The sequence below is a fragment of the Octopus bimaculoides genome, chromosome 1 (genome assembly GCF_001194135.2).
Source record: "Octopus bimaculoides isolate UCB-OBI-ISO-001 chromosome 1, ASM119413v2, whole genome shotgun sequence".
Taxonomy (NCBI): Eukaryota; Metazoa; Mollusca; class Cephalopoda; order Octopoda; family Octopodidae; genus Octopus; species Octopus bimaculoides.
In genome coordinates this window covers 22,981,439-22,997,090 of record NC_068981.1, presented here as the reverse complement: position 1 = coordinate 22,997,090, position 15,652 = coordinate 22,981,439, and the positions used below count along the sequence as shown (strand labels likewise).

Sequence of the window (15,652 nt, the reverse complement as noted above, 5' to 3'; positions counted from 1 at the left end):
CATCCATCACCCTTTAATAATAATGATAATAATAATAATAATAATAATAATAATAATTCTAATTTTGGCACAAGGCCAGCAGTTTTGAGAGAAAGGGCAAGTTAGTTACACTGACCACGGTGCTCAATTGGTACTTATTATACCAACCATCAAAGGATAGAAGATAAAGTTGACCTTGGTGAGTTTTGAACTCAGAACACAAGGATCCTGATGAAATGCCACTAAGCATTTTGTCCAGTGCACTAACAATTCTGCCAGCTCACCGTCTTAATAATAATAATTTACATGCAAATCTTCTGATTTACAAGGGAAAGACACCTGCCTTTCCCAGAGTTTTTCTAAAGCTTTGGAATCAGTAATGTTAATACTTTACATAACTAAAGTGATTTGATTACTCTAGGAATTAAATCCAAATCCCGGGTTCCATTAAGATACCTGTCATCATCATCATCATCATTGTTTAACGTCCGCTTTCCATGCTAGCATGGGTTGGACGATTTGACTGAGGACTGGTGAAACCAGATGGCTACACCAGGCTCCAATCTGATTTACCAGATGGCTACACCAGGTTCCAATCTGATTTACCAGATGGCTACACCAGGCTCCAATCTGATTTGGCAGAGTTTCTACAGCTGGATGCCCTTCCTTACACCAACCACTCAGAGATTGTATTGGGTGCTTTTACGTGTCACCCGCATGAAGGCCAGTCAGGCGGTACTGGCAACGGCCATGCTCAAAATGGTGTATTTTATGTGCCACCTGCACAAGAGCCAGTCCAGGAGCACTGGCAACGATCTCGCTCGAAAATCCTTACACCTGTAATAATTATAATAGTGATGATAGTAGATCCCTACCTAATTTTTTTCTATTTTGTATGCAAATATATGTAAAAAATAACAAATTGGCATTCTGTCAATTGCAGCAACAAGGGTTCCTGTCGATCTGATCAATGGAACAACCTGCTCATAAAATTAATGTGCAAATGGCTGAACGCTCCACAGACATGTATACCCTTAATGTAGTTCTCGGGGAGATTCAGCATGACACAGAATGTGATAAGGCCGGCCCTTTGAATTATAGTTACAACTCGTTTTTTTACGACCTGAGTGGATTGGGGCATTGTGAAATGAAGTATCTTGCTCAATGACGCAACATGCTGCCAGAAATCAAACTTGCAACCTTACAATCTTAAGCCAAATATCTTAACGATTAAATCACACGCCTTCACTTGAAAATATATTCGTAAAGTGAATGAATGTTGAAGTGTGCTGGAACAAATTTATTTACTATTGAGGTGATAAAAAACACATTGATTTCAATAATCCATTTATTGAATAAGCTAAACACTTGCAAAGCCATGTTTTCATTCAAGGTTTATTTCGTTTTCTCTTTCATATCACCTGAACTAAGTTAACTATTAAAATCATTTCAAGTAGAATGACACCTGTTTGGAAAATAATGTTTTGTATGTATAGATTTCTAATTAACTCTTAATGTCTCTTAATTTTTCCTTTTAAGTTTTGCGTTGAATTCATCACAAAATATTAAAAACGAAATTAATAATCACCTATGTAAAGTTAATTAGAAATTTATGTTCACAAAAGGAGTCTTTATTTTTGAAACAGGTGTCATTTTTTTTTTTTTTTTTTTTTTTTTTTTTTAACAAGGAATAGTTTACATAGAATAAATGTTCAAGACTATTTATAAATTTAGCGAACACAAGGATTTCATTTGAATGGAAATTAGCTGATTAGTTTCCTAACAGAAGCCTGAGATAAAAAACATATTTAATTTCTTTTCAATGAATAAGGTTGTTGTTGTTGTTGTTTAGTCTCAGATCAGTCCTAACAAAATAGATTTATGATCGAAAACATTCCACTTATGACCACTCCATATTTTTTTTTCAAACATAGTGTATCTAAGACTATCTATTATATCCTTTCTCTGTATCTATCTATTTTTATAATTTAAGATGATAGCATGATCGTTACCAGTGTCGCCTTACTGGCACATGAAAAAACATTCGAGCGAGGTCGTTGCTAGTGCCGATGGACTGGCTCTTTGTAGGTGGCACGTAAAAAACACCAATATCAGGCCATGTGCCTATAGTAGAAAGGATTATTATTATTATTATAATAAGTAGTCTTATTTTTATCACGTGCTTTCACTGCACTACTGAGTACAGCTCTGTGTGCCTTGGGTATGTGCTGTGGTTTGCTGTGATGCTCTTATGGTTACTGTATTGAAAACGTTTTATGTAGGATGTGTGCAGTGCCTAGTAGTGCTATTTTCTGTATGTTATATATATTTGTAAGTCCTGGTGTTTTTGTTATGTATTTGTCTGAATATTTTTTTATCATACTTAATGTGCCCACTATGATAGGAATTTTTTCTGGTTTTAGACTCCACATTCGAGTTACCTCTATTTCCAAGTCTTTGTTATTGCCAATAATAATTTTAGCTACAACATGTTTCTGTATTCTTATAGTCAGTTTAATTTATTGTTGCTTGTGGACACAAAATATAAATGCTTACGTTGCTTAGTTTCCAAAAGTAGTAGTCATGTCATTAACAAGTGTTAACGTTTTTGTCAGAGGTGGAATTAGGGTTCAACTTGATTGAGCTGTAAGCGAATTTTCATCATCGTCATCATTGTTGTTTAACATCCGCTTTCCATGCTAGCATGGGTTGGACGATTTGACTGAGGACTGGTGAACCAGAGGGCTACACCAGGCTCCAATCTGATTTGGCAGAGTTTCTATAGCTGGATGCCCTTCCTAACGCCAACCACTCCGAGAGTGTAGTGGTTGCTATTACGTGCCACTGGCACGAAGGCCAGTCAGGAGGTACTGGCAACGGCCATGCTCGAAATGGTGTATTTTACACACCACCTGCACAGGAGCCAGTCCAGCGGCACTGGCAACAAACTCGCTCGAATATTTTTTCACTGGTAACGATAATGCTCAAATGTTGCTATTTACATGCCACCGGTACGGAAGCCAGATAGCTGGTGCTCTGGCAACAATCACGCTTGGATGGTGCTCTTAGTGATCTACTGGTACAGTTGCCATCACGATTTCGCTTTCGCATAACTGAATGCAGTTTGTCACTTAATTCAATACTCTAATGCACTTATGAATCAAGTGTTTTATGAATGCAACAGCTGTTAACATATTTGTATTTAAATTTGTCAGAACGTATTAAGAATAGATATTCAGGTCATCATTTTGATTCTTGCTTTTCACTATGCAATTAATGATTTAATTTAATACAAAAATAAATATTGATTTATTAATATTAACTGCATTCATTTATTGATATTAACTGTATTAATATTTAATACTCTTTTGCAATGAAAAACTAAAAACTATTTGTGTTTTTTTGTCTTTTTATATTATTATTATTAGGAGACTCCATGAATATAGACTGCTGTTCTATATACCAAAGGGACCAGCTTGTACGCTATAGTGTTTCATTGGTTGGTTATGGTTATTATGGTGATGTTCTTGCAGACAGTGAAAAATTCCGATGGATGGGTACCAAGCGATATAATTGGTCAGGTAAATCCTGTTTTTAATATTGATTCTCAGTATTGCTGTTGTTTTTTCCACATCCTGAGTTCAAATCTTACTAAGGCAGAAATGTTAGAGCATCAGATGGCTGACTTGTGGTGTTTGTTCTGCCTTTTTAAGTTCTGAGTTCAAATCTTGTCATGGCCTCTACTTAAGCCATTGGTTGATTTAACACCATTACCTGGTCTTTGGTGTCTTTACTGGAGTCCACTCTGTTGCAAACATTTGGGCAAAGGTTCTCATTTCAAGTGATCTTCCTCTCTCCTTCCCATCAGTCTCAGAGGTTCTCTAAAGAGTTATGAGCACAGCTGTCCCTTCTGAGTAAAGGGACAGAGAAAAAATATGTATTGGATGGATGGCCACCACTGTTAGAGATACTGCTTGGCTCTGCTGGCTTAGAAAAGCTACTGTAAGTTGGACTAAGAAAATACAAAACAAAATCTAAGTCAGAAAAGGAAGGGCAGCAGCCATTAATGTTTCACAGGGCTCGCAATAGTGATGGAGGAAAGGGAAGTGTGTTCTCAGAGTGAAACCTTGTCTAAATGCTTCCAATAGTGAGGACCTTGATAAGGCCACCTAAGGGCCAGCTAGTGGTGTCAAACTGAGCAACAGAATAATTCTAACAACGAAAATCAGGTACATCCTGTCCATTCAGCTTCTAACCATCTTTTGTCCCTCATATCCAAGCAGAAAGTTGTCCACTCAAGTCTGTACAACTCTCAAACTGCATGATGGCCTCGTTATTCCTGGTGTCATGAAAGAAGCACCAATATATGCTGTAAAGTAGTCAAGAAGGGTATCCAATTGTAGAAACCTTGCCAAAGCAGACACTGGAGCATAATGCAGTCCTTGGGCCAATAAGATCCTGTCAAACCATCCAACCCATGCTAGTATGGAACTTAGATGTTAAATGATAATGATGATATATTATATATATATATCATCATCATCATTTAACATCCAAGTTCCATGTTAGCATGGGTGGGACAATATATATTCATATATATATATATATATATGAATACGACTGTTACCATTCCCTAGTATTGTCTGCAGAGAGCTGTAGAGTTGAACCTAATGAAATTTGCACTTAGAAATATTCATGAGACAACAGTGTTGGTACCATGAAGTTGTGTCTTCTACACTGTTTCTACACCATTCTACTGTCTTCAAAGTGAAAAATACAAAGTTTTCGGTGAAAGATCTTGTGAGATTTCTTTCTATTTCTGCCAAGGTCTTTCTAACAATGTTGTTGGTACCCTTTGATGGTTTGTAAGTGGAACGGAGCCAAATATAAAGTAACAAGTTCTTCTGATTGTTTGTTAACTATGTAAAAAAAAAAAAAAAAAGCAAATCAATATTTCTGATAGACACTTGTCTGTGTTCGTGATTTTTTTTATTAATTTCCTTTTCATTTTCTTTCTATTATGAGTCATTAGTAAATATAATTATCAGAAGTGGAAGAAGTATAATTATATAATTATTACAATTATAGAAGTGTGAATGATATATGCGCTACATATTTTTAACCAAGTAAAGGTGACATAATATTGATATTTACAAATCTCTCTTTGCTATTATTACATGTAGTTAGACAAACTTCTTTAGTTCCTTATTTAGTTACTCTTGGTAATTATTCCAACAATTAGCATTAATTCCAAAGCTGGACCATATTAACAGTGAAACACCAGAGGCAAATGCTCAAATGCATACAAGCACATAAAGTAGGTGTTTGAAATGAACAAATGTCTAGCTTTGTTGCTAAGGGCAACGTTGTATGTCTTGTATTAGGGACCAACGAAATCTGTTTCCATAAACGTGGCTGTGTAGCTAAGACGTTTGTTTCACAACTGCATGGGCCCAAGTTCAATCTCACTGTACAAGCATCTTATAATTTGTATTTTAGCTTTGAGTTAACCAACACATTGTGCTTGGAATTTGGTAGACAGATACTTTACAGAAACACATTGCATATGTAGGTGTGTCTGTGTGTATTTGTCCTTTATCTATGTTTGTGCCAACAAAGATATAAACATCAGAAAGAAAGCAAAATAATTCTGTTTTATAAGTGAAGTTCCTTGAGATATTATTCTGCATTGAGTCATAGATGCTCCCTTGTCACTCTCACCATCAGAAGTGCAACAAATCAGCAACTAGCCTGCTAGAAACCAGTAATTACCTCCACCAAGGAAGGTTATCTTTTCATTGGTGTTGGTTTGTCTGTCTGTGTGCAAAACAACTCAAAAAGTTGTGAACGGTATTTGATGAAACTTGCAGGAAAAGTTGGTAATGACACAAAGAACAGATGATGAAATTTTGGTAGTGATCCAGGAATTTTTATGGATTCTTGAAGGATTTTTCATTTGTTATATTTACTTTACATGAAGTATTACGATGTTGCGTTCTTTGATTATCTCCCTTGAAAGCACCGTTTCCACGTAACCTATGGTGGCGTTGTTGCTGTTTAGAGACAGTGTTGATGATGACGATGGTCGAGATAAGTATGGGAGGAGGATAAAATAGTATCGGTGGTTATAATGGCGACAGGAGCGGTGTGATGTGTGATGCTGAGGTGATGGTGGTAATAGTGGTGTGAATGATAGTGTTAGTAGTGTGATGATGATATTGCAGTGGTTATACTGGTTGTGGTGGTGAAAGTGACTGTCAAGGTAACCGTCATGATAACATTGATGGCGGTGTATGCGGCAGAAGTGGCAGCAATGACAATACTGCTGATGATGTTGGTGGTTGTGAACTGCTTCAAATGGTTCCTATTTTTAAAGGGGTTTTTTTTTTCTTAAAATCATATCGCTGTGTTATTTTTTTTTTCACCCCTGCCAAGGAGGTTATGTTTTTGCCGGCGTTGGTTTGGGAAATTGGGCGATTTTCACCATGCGTGTATATGGGTGGAAATGAGCTGCTTGGCGGAAGTCTGCGCTCTCCGAGTGCTTTTCTAGTTAACAACTGTATTTTTTTATCAAAACATTATAAAATAAGTAGTTCTTAGACTTGAGTTGAATTACAACAGTTATTTGTAATGAATATGTACAAGGTTTGGGTTTTTACCCATAAGAGGGAATAAACTTAAAGATATTTGAAAGACTGAAACCAAAGATCTACAGTATTATTTATCTGCAAGACTGGTAGATTGCAGTGAAGTATTGCACTGTTTCCAAGTGCAGCAGGTAACAAAAAATCATCCAGTGGTTGTTGCTATGTAGGATGGGATTGAACCCATAAGTAATATATCTGTGTGTACCTTATAAACCGGTGCATAATCAACTATCTTCCATCTCTCTCTCTCTCTTATTCTTGATTTATATCTCAGTAAGCATTGAATTTTGAGAGGTCTTGGTGATTGAAGGAATTTTGAGACTAGTAAAGAAAGCAGATGAAGAAGTTAAACCTATCTCCCCCTTTTCTTATAGCTCTGTTTTGAAGTTAAACCTATCTCCCCATTTTTTGCCCCCTGTTTTGGAGTTGGACCCATCTCCCCTTTAAAGTCAGAAGACCTCATTGTGGCTATAATTGTCATTGTCTATTTCACAGGCGTGAAAGGTTGATAATGTTGGTAGAACTTTGAGCATAATACTTTCCACATTGTTGACATTGTATCACATTCTGAGTTCAAATCCCATTAGATTAGACTTTGTCTTTCACCATTCTGGTGTTGACGAAGTAAGTACCATTCAAATAGTGTAGTCGGTATAGTGAGGCCTCATGCCTATGGTAGAACCTGTTGTTGTTTATTTTACTATTATGCACCTGTTACACATGAAATATTTACACTTTTGTTTGGCCACTGCAAAACAGGAAGTTTTACTTGCAATGCCACTCCCAACTTGCTCTAACCTCTTAACCAAAAAGATCTTAATCTATTAGATTAGGTTGTCATGCATATATGCCTGTGTTTGTTCTTGTTTGATATTGAAGTGTTGAAGAAAATCAGGCAACTATTTGTTTTAATGATTAATGCATATCTTAGTTACCGTGGAGGCGCAATGGCCCAATGGTTAGGGCAGCGGCCTCACGGTCGTAGGATCGCGGTTTCGATTCCCCGACCGGGCATTGTGAGTGTTTATTGAGCAAAAACGCCTAAAGCTCCACGAGGCTCTGGCAGTGGGTGGTGGAAAACCCTGTTGTACTCTTTCTCTCACTCTTACTTCCTGTTTCTGTTGTGCCTGTAATTCAAAGGGTCAGCCTTGTCACACTGTGTCATGCTGAATATCCCCGAGAACTACATTAAGGGTACACGTGTCTGTGGAGTGCTCAGCCACTTGCACGTTAATTTCACGAGCAGGCTGTTTTGTTGATCGGATCAACTGGAACCCTCGACGGAGTGCCAACAATATCTTAGTTACCATTTGTTGTTGCTTTGTGCCAATGATCAAGTAAAACCAATAATCAGGGCCATTCCAGCTGTGATTATCACTTGTTTTCCTTTTTGCAATATCAGTGTCTAGGACTATGTCATCCAACTTGCCCTCCTTCATATTTTCATGGCATTAGTGTGTGATTTGAAGGAGATTTGGTTGATGTTTCTGTTAGCTTAGGAAAACTATGGAAAGTCATCTGTTTGTGTTTTGTCTCTGGTAGAAATCATCCAGTACACTCTGTAATGTGGTGGCATTAGGAAGGGCATAAAAACTATGCCAAAGTAAACATTGGAGTTTGAAGCAGTCTTCTGGCTCACCAGTCCTTGCCAAACCATTTGGGACATGCCAGATAGCAAAACGGATGTTAAATGATGATGATGATTGTATGAGTGAACTGGAAACACAATGTCATTTCTTTTATTAATTTCATTTCGTTTATGTTATGGAAAATGCTGTTGAGCTGAAACAGAAAAGTGTTAATTGTATAACTGGGTATGTGTTAATTGTATGAATGGATGTGTGTCAATTATTTAATTGGTTAGAATTTAATGAAACAATGGATAAAGATATGTCAAATAAGTGCTAGTTTAAATGGGTGAGTGGTCAGATATTCTCATAATCTGTATGTGTGTATATATATATATTAACTTATAGTTAAAAAAAACTTCTCTGGCTTTAATGAAATAGTATGTTTTTATCACCATCTTTCATTGAACTCATCCAGTATTCTCTTTCCCACCTCCATTGGGAGATATAGATACAGCATGGCTGTATAGTTAAGAAGCTGGTTTCCCAATCATGTGGTGTTGGGTTCAGTCCCATTGCATGGCCCCTTGGACAAGTATCGTTTACTTAAATCTCAGGCCAACTAAAACTTTGTGAGTGGATTTGGTATACAGAAACAGAAAGAAGCCCCTGTGTGTGTGTGTGTGCTTGTGATTCCTTGTCTGGACTTCATGTGATGGTTGTAAATGGGCATCAGTCATAAAAGCAATGTTGTTCATTTCTAGTCTTCTATGAGAAAAGGTCTGGCCATGGGGAAATATATTATCTGACTTAGAAACAGATGAAAGTCAGGAACAGGAAGGGCATTCTATCAAAGAAAATCTGCCTCAACAAAGAATCCATCTGACCCATGCAAGAATGGAAAAGAAGATGTTAAACAAAAAAAAAAAATGATGGTGATGATCCCTGACACTACCTGGTTGTTGTTTAATCTCAGTTTAGTGATGATCAATGCGACTGCTGATCAAAGCCATTTCAATTGAGACACAGTGTATCTCAGATCACATTATCCAAAGTATTCTCTAAGATAGTGATGTGTGACTTGACTGTTGTTTCCCATGTTGGTTTGCCTTGTTATTGTCGGTGGTAGTTACTCAATACTGAACATTCATATATGAGTAAGGAGAGATTTTATTCAATTTAAATATAACATTATTCATCATCATCGTTTAATATCTGTTTTCCATGCTGGCATGGGTTGGACTAATTGATTAATTAAATACAAGGCATACTCTTACAAAGAGAGAGAATTCATTTGATTCCAACTTGTACTTATTTTATTGAACTTTTAGAGTGATTAAAGACAAAGTCAGCTCTAGTTAGATTTCACTTTGGGTCTTAGAGGAACAAAACTAAATATAAATTCTAGTCTAGGCGTAGGAGTGGCTGTGTGGTAAGTAGCTTGCTTACCAACCACATGGTTCCAGGTTCAGTCCCACTGCGTGGCATCTTGGGCAAGTGTCTTCTACTATAGCCTCGGGCCGACCAAAGCCTTGTGAGTGGATTTGGTAGACAGAAACTGAAAGAAGCCTGTCGTATATATGTATATATATATATGTGTGTGTGTGTTTGTGTGTGTGTGTTTGTCTGCCTCGCATTGCTTAACCGATGCTGGTGTGTTTATGTCCCCATCACTTAGCGGTTCGGCAAAAGAGACCGATAGAATAAGTACTAGGCTTACAAAGAATAAGTCCTGGGGTCAATTTGCTCGACTAAAGGCGGTGCTCCAGCATGGCCACAGTCAAATGACTGAAACAGGTAAAAGAGTAGTAGTATTCTCTCTCTCTCTCTCTCTCTCTCTCTGCTGTCTTTCATTGGCCTTAGATATGACGTCATAAGGTTGTTGTTTAGCAGAGTTCATGATCAAATACAATGTTGGTATTTGAAATACACCTTTACTTATTAAAACCTCAATTTATCATTTATGTAATAATATTTAGAATGAGATTTTTATCTAAATAACACTTTAATATGAGTGAGTTGGTAACAGGAGTTTCCATGCAGTCTTAGGAACAGGTGTATTGAAAAAGTTAATATTGTTTGATTGAATTTTTGTTGTTTAAAAAAAGTTTTTTTTTTTTAAATTTTCTTCAGGTTTCAAGAAGTTTCTAGCAAATCAATCCTACCTGGGAGAAGTCTCCTTTCTACCTACCACTGTTCATGACAGCCATCCTCGGGATAACACTCGATGTTTGTCAGGGTAAGTAATCAATACGATAACAACAACAGCACCACACAAAGTTTTTTTTTCTTTCTCTTCCTGATTCTTTATGTGAAGATGTGTAGCCTAGGGCAGTGCTTCTCAAACTAACCAATGTAACAGGAACCTGTAATATTTCTTAGTATTATTAATTTATACCGGAAACAATATATATAATGAATATAATAAAAGTTGACATTTAAAAAAAGTCTTATATTTATTTTGTAACCAAACAGGCGCAGGAGTGCTGTGTGGTAAGTAGCTTGCTTACCAACAACATTGTTCCGGGTTCAGTCCCACTGTGTGGCATCTTGGGTAAATGTCTTCTACTATAGCCTCAGGCCAACCAAAGCCTTGTGAGTGGATTTGGTAGACGGAAACTGAAAGAAGCCCATCGTATATATATGTGTGTGTGTGTTTGTGTGTGTATTTGTGTGTCTGTGTTTGTCCCCCTAGCATTGCTTGACAAACGATGCTGATGTGTTTATGTCCCCGTCACTTAGCGGTTCGGCAAAAGAGACCGATAGAATAAGTACTAGGCTTACAAAGAATAAGTCCCGGGGTCGATTTGCTCGACTAAAGGCGGTGCTCCAGCATGGCCGCAGTCAAATGACTGAAACAGGTAAAAGAGTAAATAATACAATATTACACAAGCATTTTATGACATTTCTTTCTTTTCTGGAAACTCGCTGCATACTGGCAGCTGATGGCTTGCGGACCACCACTTTGAGTAGCACTGGCCTAGGGGTTAGGGTGTTTCACTGATGATTGTAGGATCGTAGTTTTGATTCCCGAACTGAGTGTTGTGTCCTTCATCAAAACCCTCCATTTCACGTTGCTCCAGTCTGCTTGGCTGTAAATTAGTTCCAACAACTGTTGACCCTGCGACAGACTGGCGTCCTATTCAAGGAGTCTGTCGTAATTTCAGTCACTTACATGCCATAAGTCAATCTCTGATTTCATGAGAATCATAGAGCTCATGATACACTTACAGCTAGGTTTCTTTCCTCAACTTCCATGCCACTTCTGTGCCTATATTATTATTATTATTATTTATTTATATTTCACTTTGCTGAAATTAAATTTTTGTTTCATCTGTTTTCCAGCTGCCAGGTGTGTGCTGCTGCTCTTGACAGACTTCACCAGTATCCTTCAGAAAGTTCCTCTCTTGGTAAGTTTGCAACAGAATCTTTAACCCTTTACCATTTAAACCAGCCATATCTGGCTCAAATGTTCTGTTTTAGGTTCAATCTGGCCTTTCACAGCTACCCTACAATATAACAGAAAAGATCTTTTGCTGAGTCATTCTGGTCTACTTAGATCAAGAACAGATTAATGTTCATTTAACTGTGTCTCACGTTCATGTAGGTCACATCAAAGTATTACATTTGACTCTGGGTGGTAACCAGGGAAGGAGTGGCTTCTGCTTGATCTCGATGCTTTCCTGTTAGGTAGAATTTCAAACTTCTACAGAATATTAAACCTGTAGTTATTTGTAGAATCATTCCATGAACTTTAGAAAGTGCTTACAAATTCCAAACAAGTTGTGTTGGAAAAAAATTTTTTTTTTTCAAATAAAAGTAAAAAAAAAAAATCAAAGCTACATAAATTGATTTACACTTTTTAAATATCAGCATTAGATTTCAGATTTATAGGAAAGGAAACAGGATTCTTTGATGTTCTCTTATATCTGGAGAGTATAACCAATAAAGTATTGGGGCATGAAATGTGTGTGTTTATCTGCTTGTATGTCATGTAATGTATTTGGAGAAGTGAAACTGTCAGAGCACATCCTGTTGCTTGCTGAAAGTGTCAAACTTGACAATTCAGTTATTGATTGGATTGGGGGAAAAACACTGACACAACTTTTTGTTTGTTTAACAATGGGAACTGATCTCAGCACAGTATGATAACAAGACTCTTGTCTGATTATTACACTACTACTATTCCCAGTGGCTATTGGCTTATATTATCTTTTTACGGCTACAGTTTTTGTTTGTTTAAGTCAGGAAGGGAGACAATGCACTTGACCTTTTCCAGGGTCTCCAAGATTGGAGAGAGACAAGGAGGAAATTATCTTCAAACCACTAGTGACCTGGCCTGAATGCTTGCAACAGACTAGGCTCAGCTAAAGGCCTCACCCAAAGTGCCTAGTTATGGTGTCCAGTCTAGCAACAGGTTAAGCCTACCGTTCAATATGTCATGTTAAGAGGGTAAAGATCTGGGACAAATACCACAAGATATTTGATCCAACATTCTTACAGTTCCACTGCTTGAATTGGATATTTTTATATCCACCTAAAATGTTTGAATGGTAAAGTTGACCTTCAGAGTGCAGAATCTCAGAACAAAAACAACACATTTTATCTGATGCTCTTATAACTCAGCCACTTCAGCATGTGTATGTGTTGAAGCATTGCAATTCTCATTTAATAGTCACCTTTCTTTGAAATTCTGTGATTACCCCCACTGGTACTCTGTTGGTCACGACGATGCGTGTTCCAGTTGGTCCAGTCAATGGAACAACCTGCTCATGAAATTAACGTGCAAGTGGCTGAGCACTCCACAGACACATAACCTTAATATAGTTCTTAAGGAGATTCTGTATGACACAGAATGTGACAAGGCTGACCCTTTGAAGTACAGGTACTACTCATTTTTGCCAGCTGAGTGGACTGGAGCAACGTGAAGTAAAGTGTCTTGCTCAAGGACACAACGTATTGCTGGGAATTGAACTCACAACCTTCCAGTTGTGATCCAAATACTCTAACCACTAAGTCCATGCCTTTATATAATTACCGAATTTAATGGCATAAAAGATTCATGAGCTTATTAGACGCACACAAATTTCAACAGCATATATTCAGGCAAATAAGTTTTCAATGTACTAAAGCAAGTAAAATAGGCCCTACTTTGCAATTAGAGCCCAAGGTAATTTTGTCTGAAATCTTTTTTGGGGGAGGGTGAGTAGTATATCCTGTATGCAATCAAATTATGATAATCTATGTTTGAAACTTTGAGAAATGATGTTCTAAATTATGTTTTTTTTTGGTTTAGGTAAAGAAAAATGGCACACGATCCGTGGAGATTTTATTGGTGTAAATGCCGTTACCATGAGTTGCCGGTGTGCCATGAGCCCAGAAGGTGTGTCTCCCGCTTGTCATTTGGGAGATGGATGTACCGACCTAATCCTAGTGAAACGTTGTTCCCGGCTAAACTACTTGCATCATTTATATCGTTGCAGAGACAGACAATCAGACCAGGTTAGAGCAATGAGAGTCTTTTTTTTTTTTCATCAGGTCTTTCTTCTCCACAGAGTGTAGCTATTTAGTCATTGACTGACTTTTAATTTCATTGGAAGCATTTTTTTGTCTCTCCTATTTTATCAAGTTGGTGTTTCTTTATTTAATATGGTGGACTTTAAGCAGATAATTAGGAAAAAAAGAAAAAAGGGCTGGGTGGTTAAGAATCTCTCTTTATAACCACATGGTTTTGGGTTCAATTCCAGTGTGTAGCACCTTAGGCAAGTGTCTTCAACTTTAGCCCCCAGCTAACCAAAGCCTTGTGAGGGAATTTGTGACACAGAAAGCAAGTGGAAGTCCATTGTGCGTGTGTGTTACCCCAGTGCGTAACTGGTACTTAATTTATCGACCCCGAAAGGATGAAAGGTAAAGTCGACCTCGGCGGAATTTGAACTCAGAACGTAGCAGCAGACGAAATACCGCTAAGCATTTTGCCCGGCATGCTAACCATTCTGCCAGCTCACTGCCTAATGTGTGTGTGAATGAATTTATCCTTTATCTTTTACTTGTTTCAGTCATTAGCCTGCGGTCATGCTGGAGCACTGCCTTGAATTTTAGTTGAATGAATCATTTCCAGTACATATTTTTTTGTAAGGGCAGGTATTTATTCTGTTAGTCTCTTTTGCTGAACCGATAAGTAACAGGGATGTAAACACACCTACACCAGTTGTCGTGGTGGGGGACATACAAAGATACATTCATATATATATATATATATATATATATATATACACACACACACACACACACACACACACACATAATCATCATCATCGTTTAACGTCTGCTTTCCATGCTGGCATGGGTTGGACGGTCTGACTGGAAACTGGTAAGCTCAAGAGGGGGGGTGCACCGGGTTCTGATCTGATTTGGCAAGATTTCTACAGATGGATGCCTTTCATAGAAACCTTGCCAAATCAGATATATATATAACGGGGCTTCTTTCAGTTTCCGTCTACGAAATCGACTCACAAAGCTTCGGTCAGCCTGAGGTTATAGTAGAAGACACTTGCCCAAGGTGTCACGCAGTGAGACTGAACTCAGAAACATGTGGCTGGGAAGCAAACTTCTCATCACACAGGCATGCCTGCGCCTATACATATTTATATATGTGTTTACGTGCCTTTATGTCTGTGATTGTCACCTCATCACTATTCGACAACCGGTGGTGGTTTGTTTACATCCCTGTAACTTAGCAGTCTAGCAAAAGAGGCTGATAAAAAATAAGTAGTAGACTTTTAAAATAAAAAAAAGGTAAAAATTAGTTGGGACGATCATTGTCATCATTTAACGTCCACCCTCCATGCTGGCATGGGTGGGACGGTTTGACAGGAGCTAGCCAGGCAGAAGCCTGCCACAGACTTCTGTATTCGTGTAAAACCTTGTCAAGGCAATGCCCCAGCATGGCCGCAGTCCAATGATTGAAACAAATAAGAGCTATAATAATGAAAGAAGACCAGATAAAAGACAGGAAAGTAAGAGACAGTTGACATTTTAATTCTTCTGTTCTGAGTTCAAATTCCGCCTAGGTCGATTTCTCTATTCATACTTTCGGAACCGATAAATTAAGTACCAGTTGCGTACTGGGGTCAATCTAATCGACTGGCCCCCTCCCCAAAAATTTCGGGCCTTGTGCCTACAGTAGAAAAGAATATTTTAATTCTTCCAGCTTGTAAGGGAGACAACTCTAGATATAGTGTTATTAGACCTCAGTCTTGCAATAGTTTCACATTATTTCTTTGTTGCATTGTTTCTCTCAATTCTTACTATATTAAATAAGGTAACACTAATTAGTTTACTATTAATTATGCTGATAAGTAACAGGAGTAATTTTTATCAGTAATTCATTTGAATAGTTTTATATCTTTTAAAATATTCTCTGTCACCATGATTTTCTATTTTTTAAAATTCATTATA

The 15,652-nt window shown here is 37.6% G+C and overlaps 1 protein-coding gene across 1 annotated transcript in view; it reads left to right on the top strand.

The window, feature by feature from the left end:
* The window catches only part of LOC106884171 (ceramide kinase), a 109,999-nt gene that overhangs the window by 88,603 nt on the left and 5,744 nt on the right, over window positions 1–15,652 (top strand). The window contains exons 7-10 of the mRNA XM_014935414.2: window positions 3,408–3,560; window positions 10,328–10,433; window positions 11,540–11,604; window positions 13,491–13,696. Coding sequence (XP_014790900.1) covers window positions 3,408–3,560; window positions 10,328–10,433; window positions 11,540–11,604; window positions 13,491–13,696 — 530 coding nt within the window. The remainder of the gene's footprint in view (window positions 1–3,407; window positions 3,561–10,327; window positions 10,434–11,539; window positions 11,605–13,490; window positions 13,697–15,652) is intronic.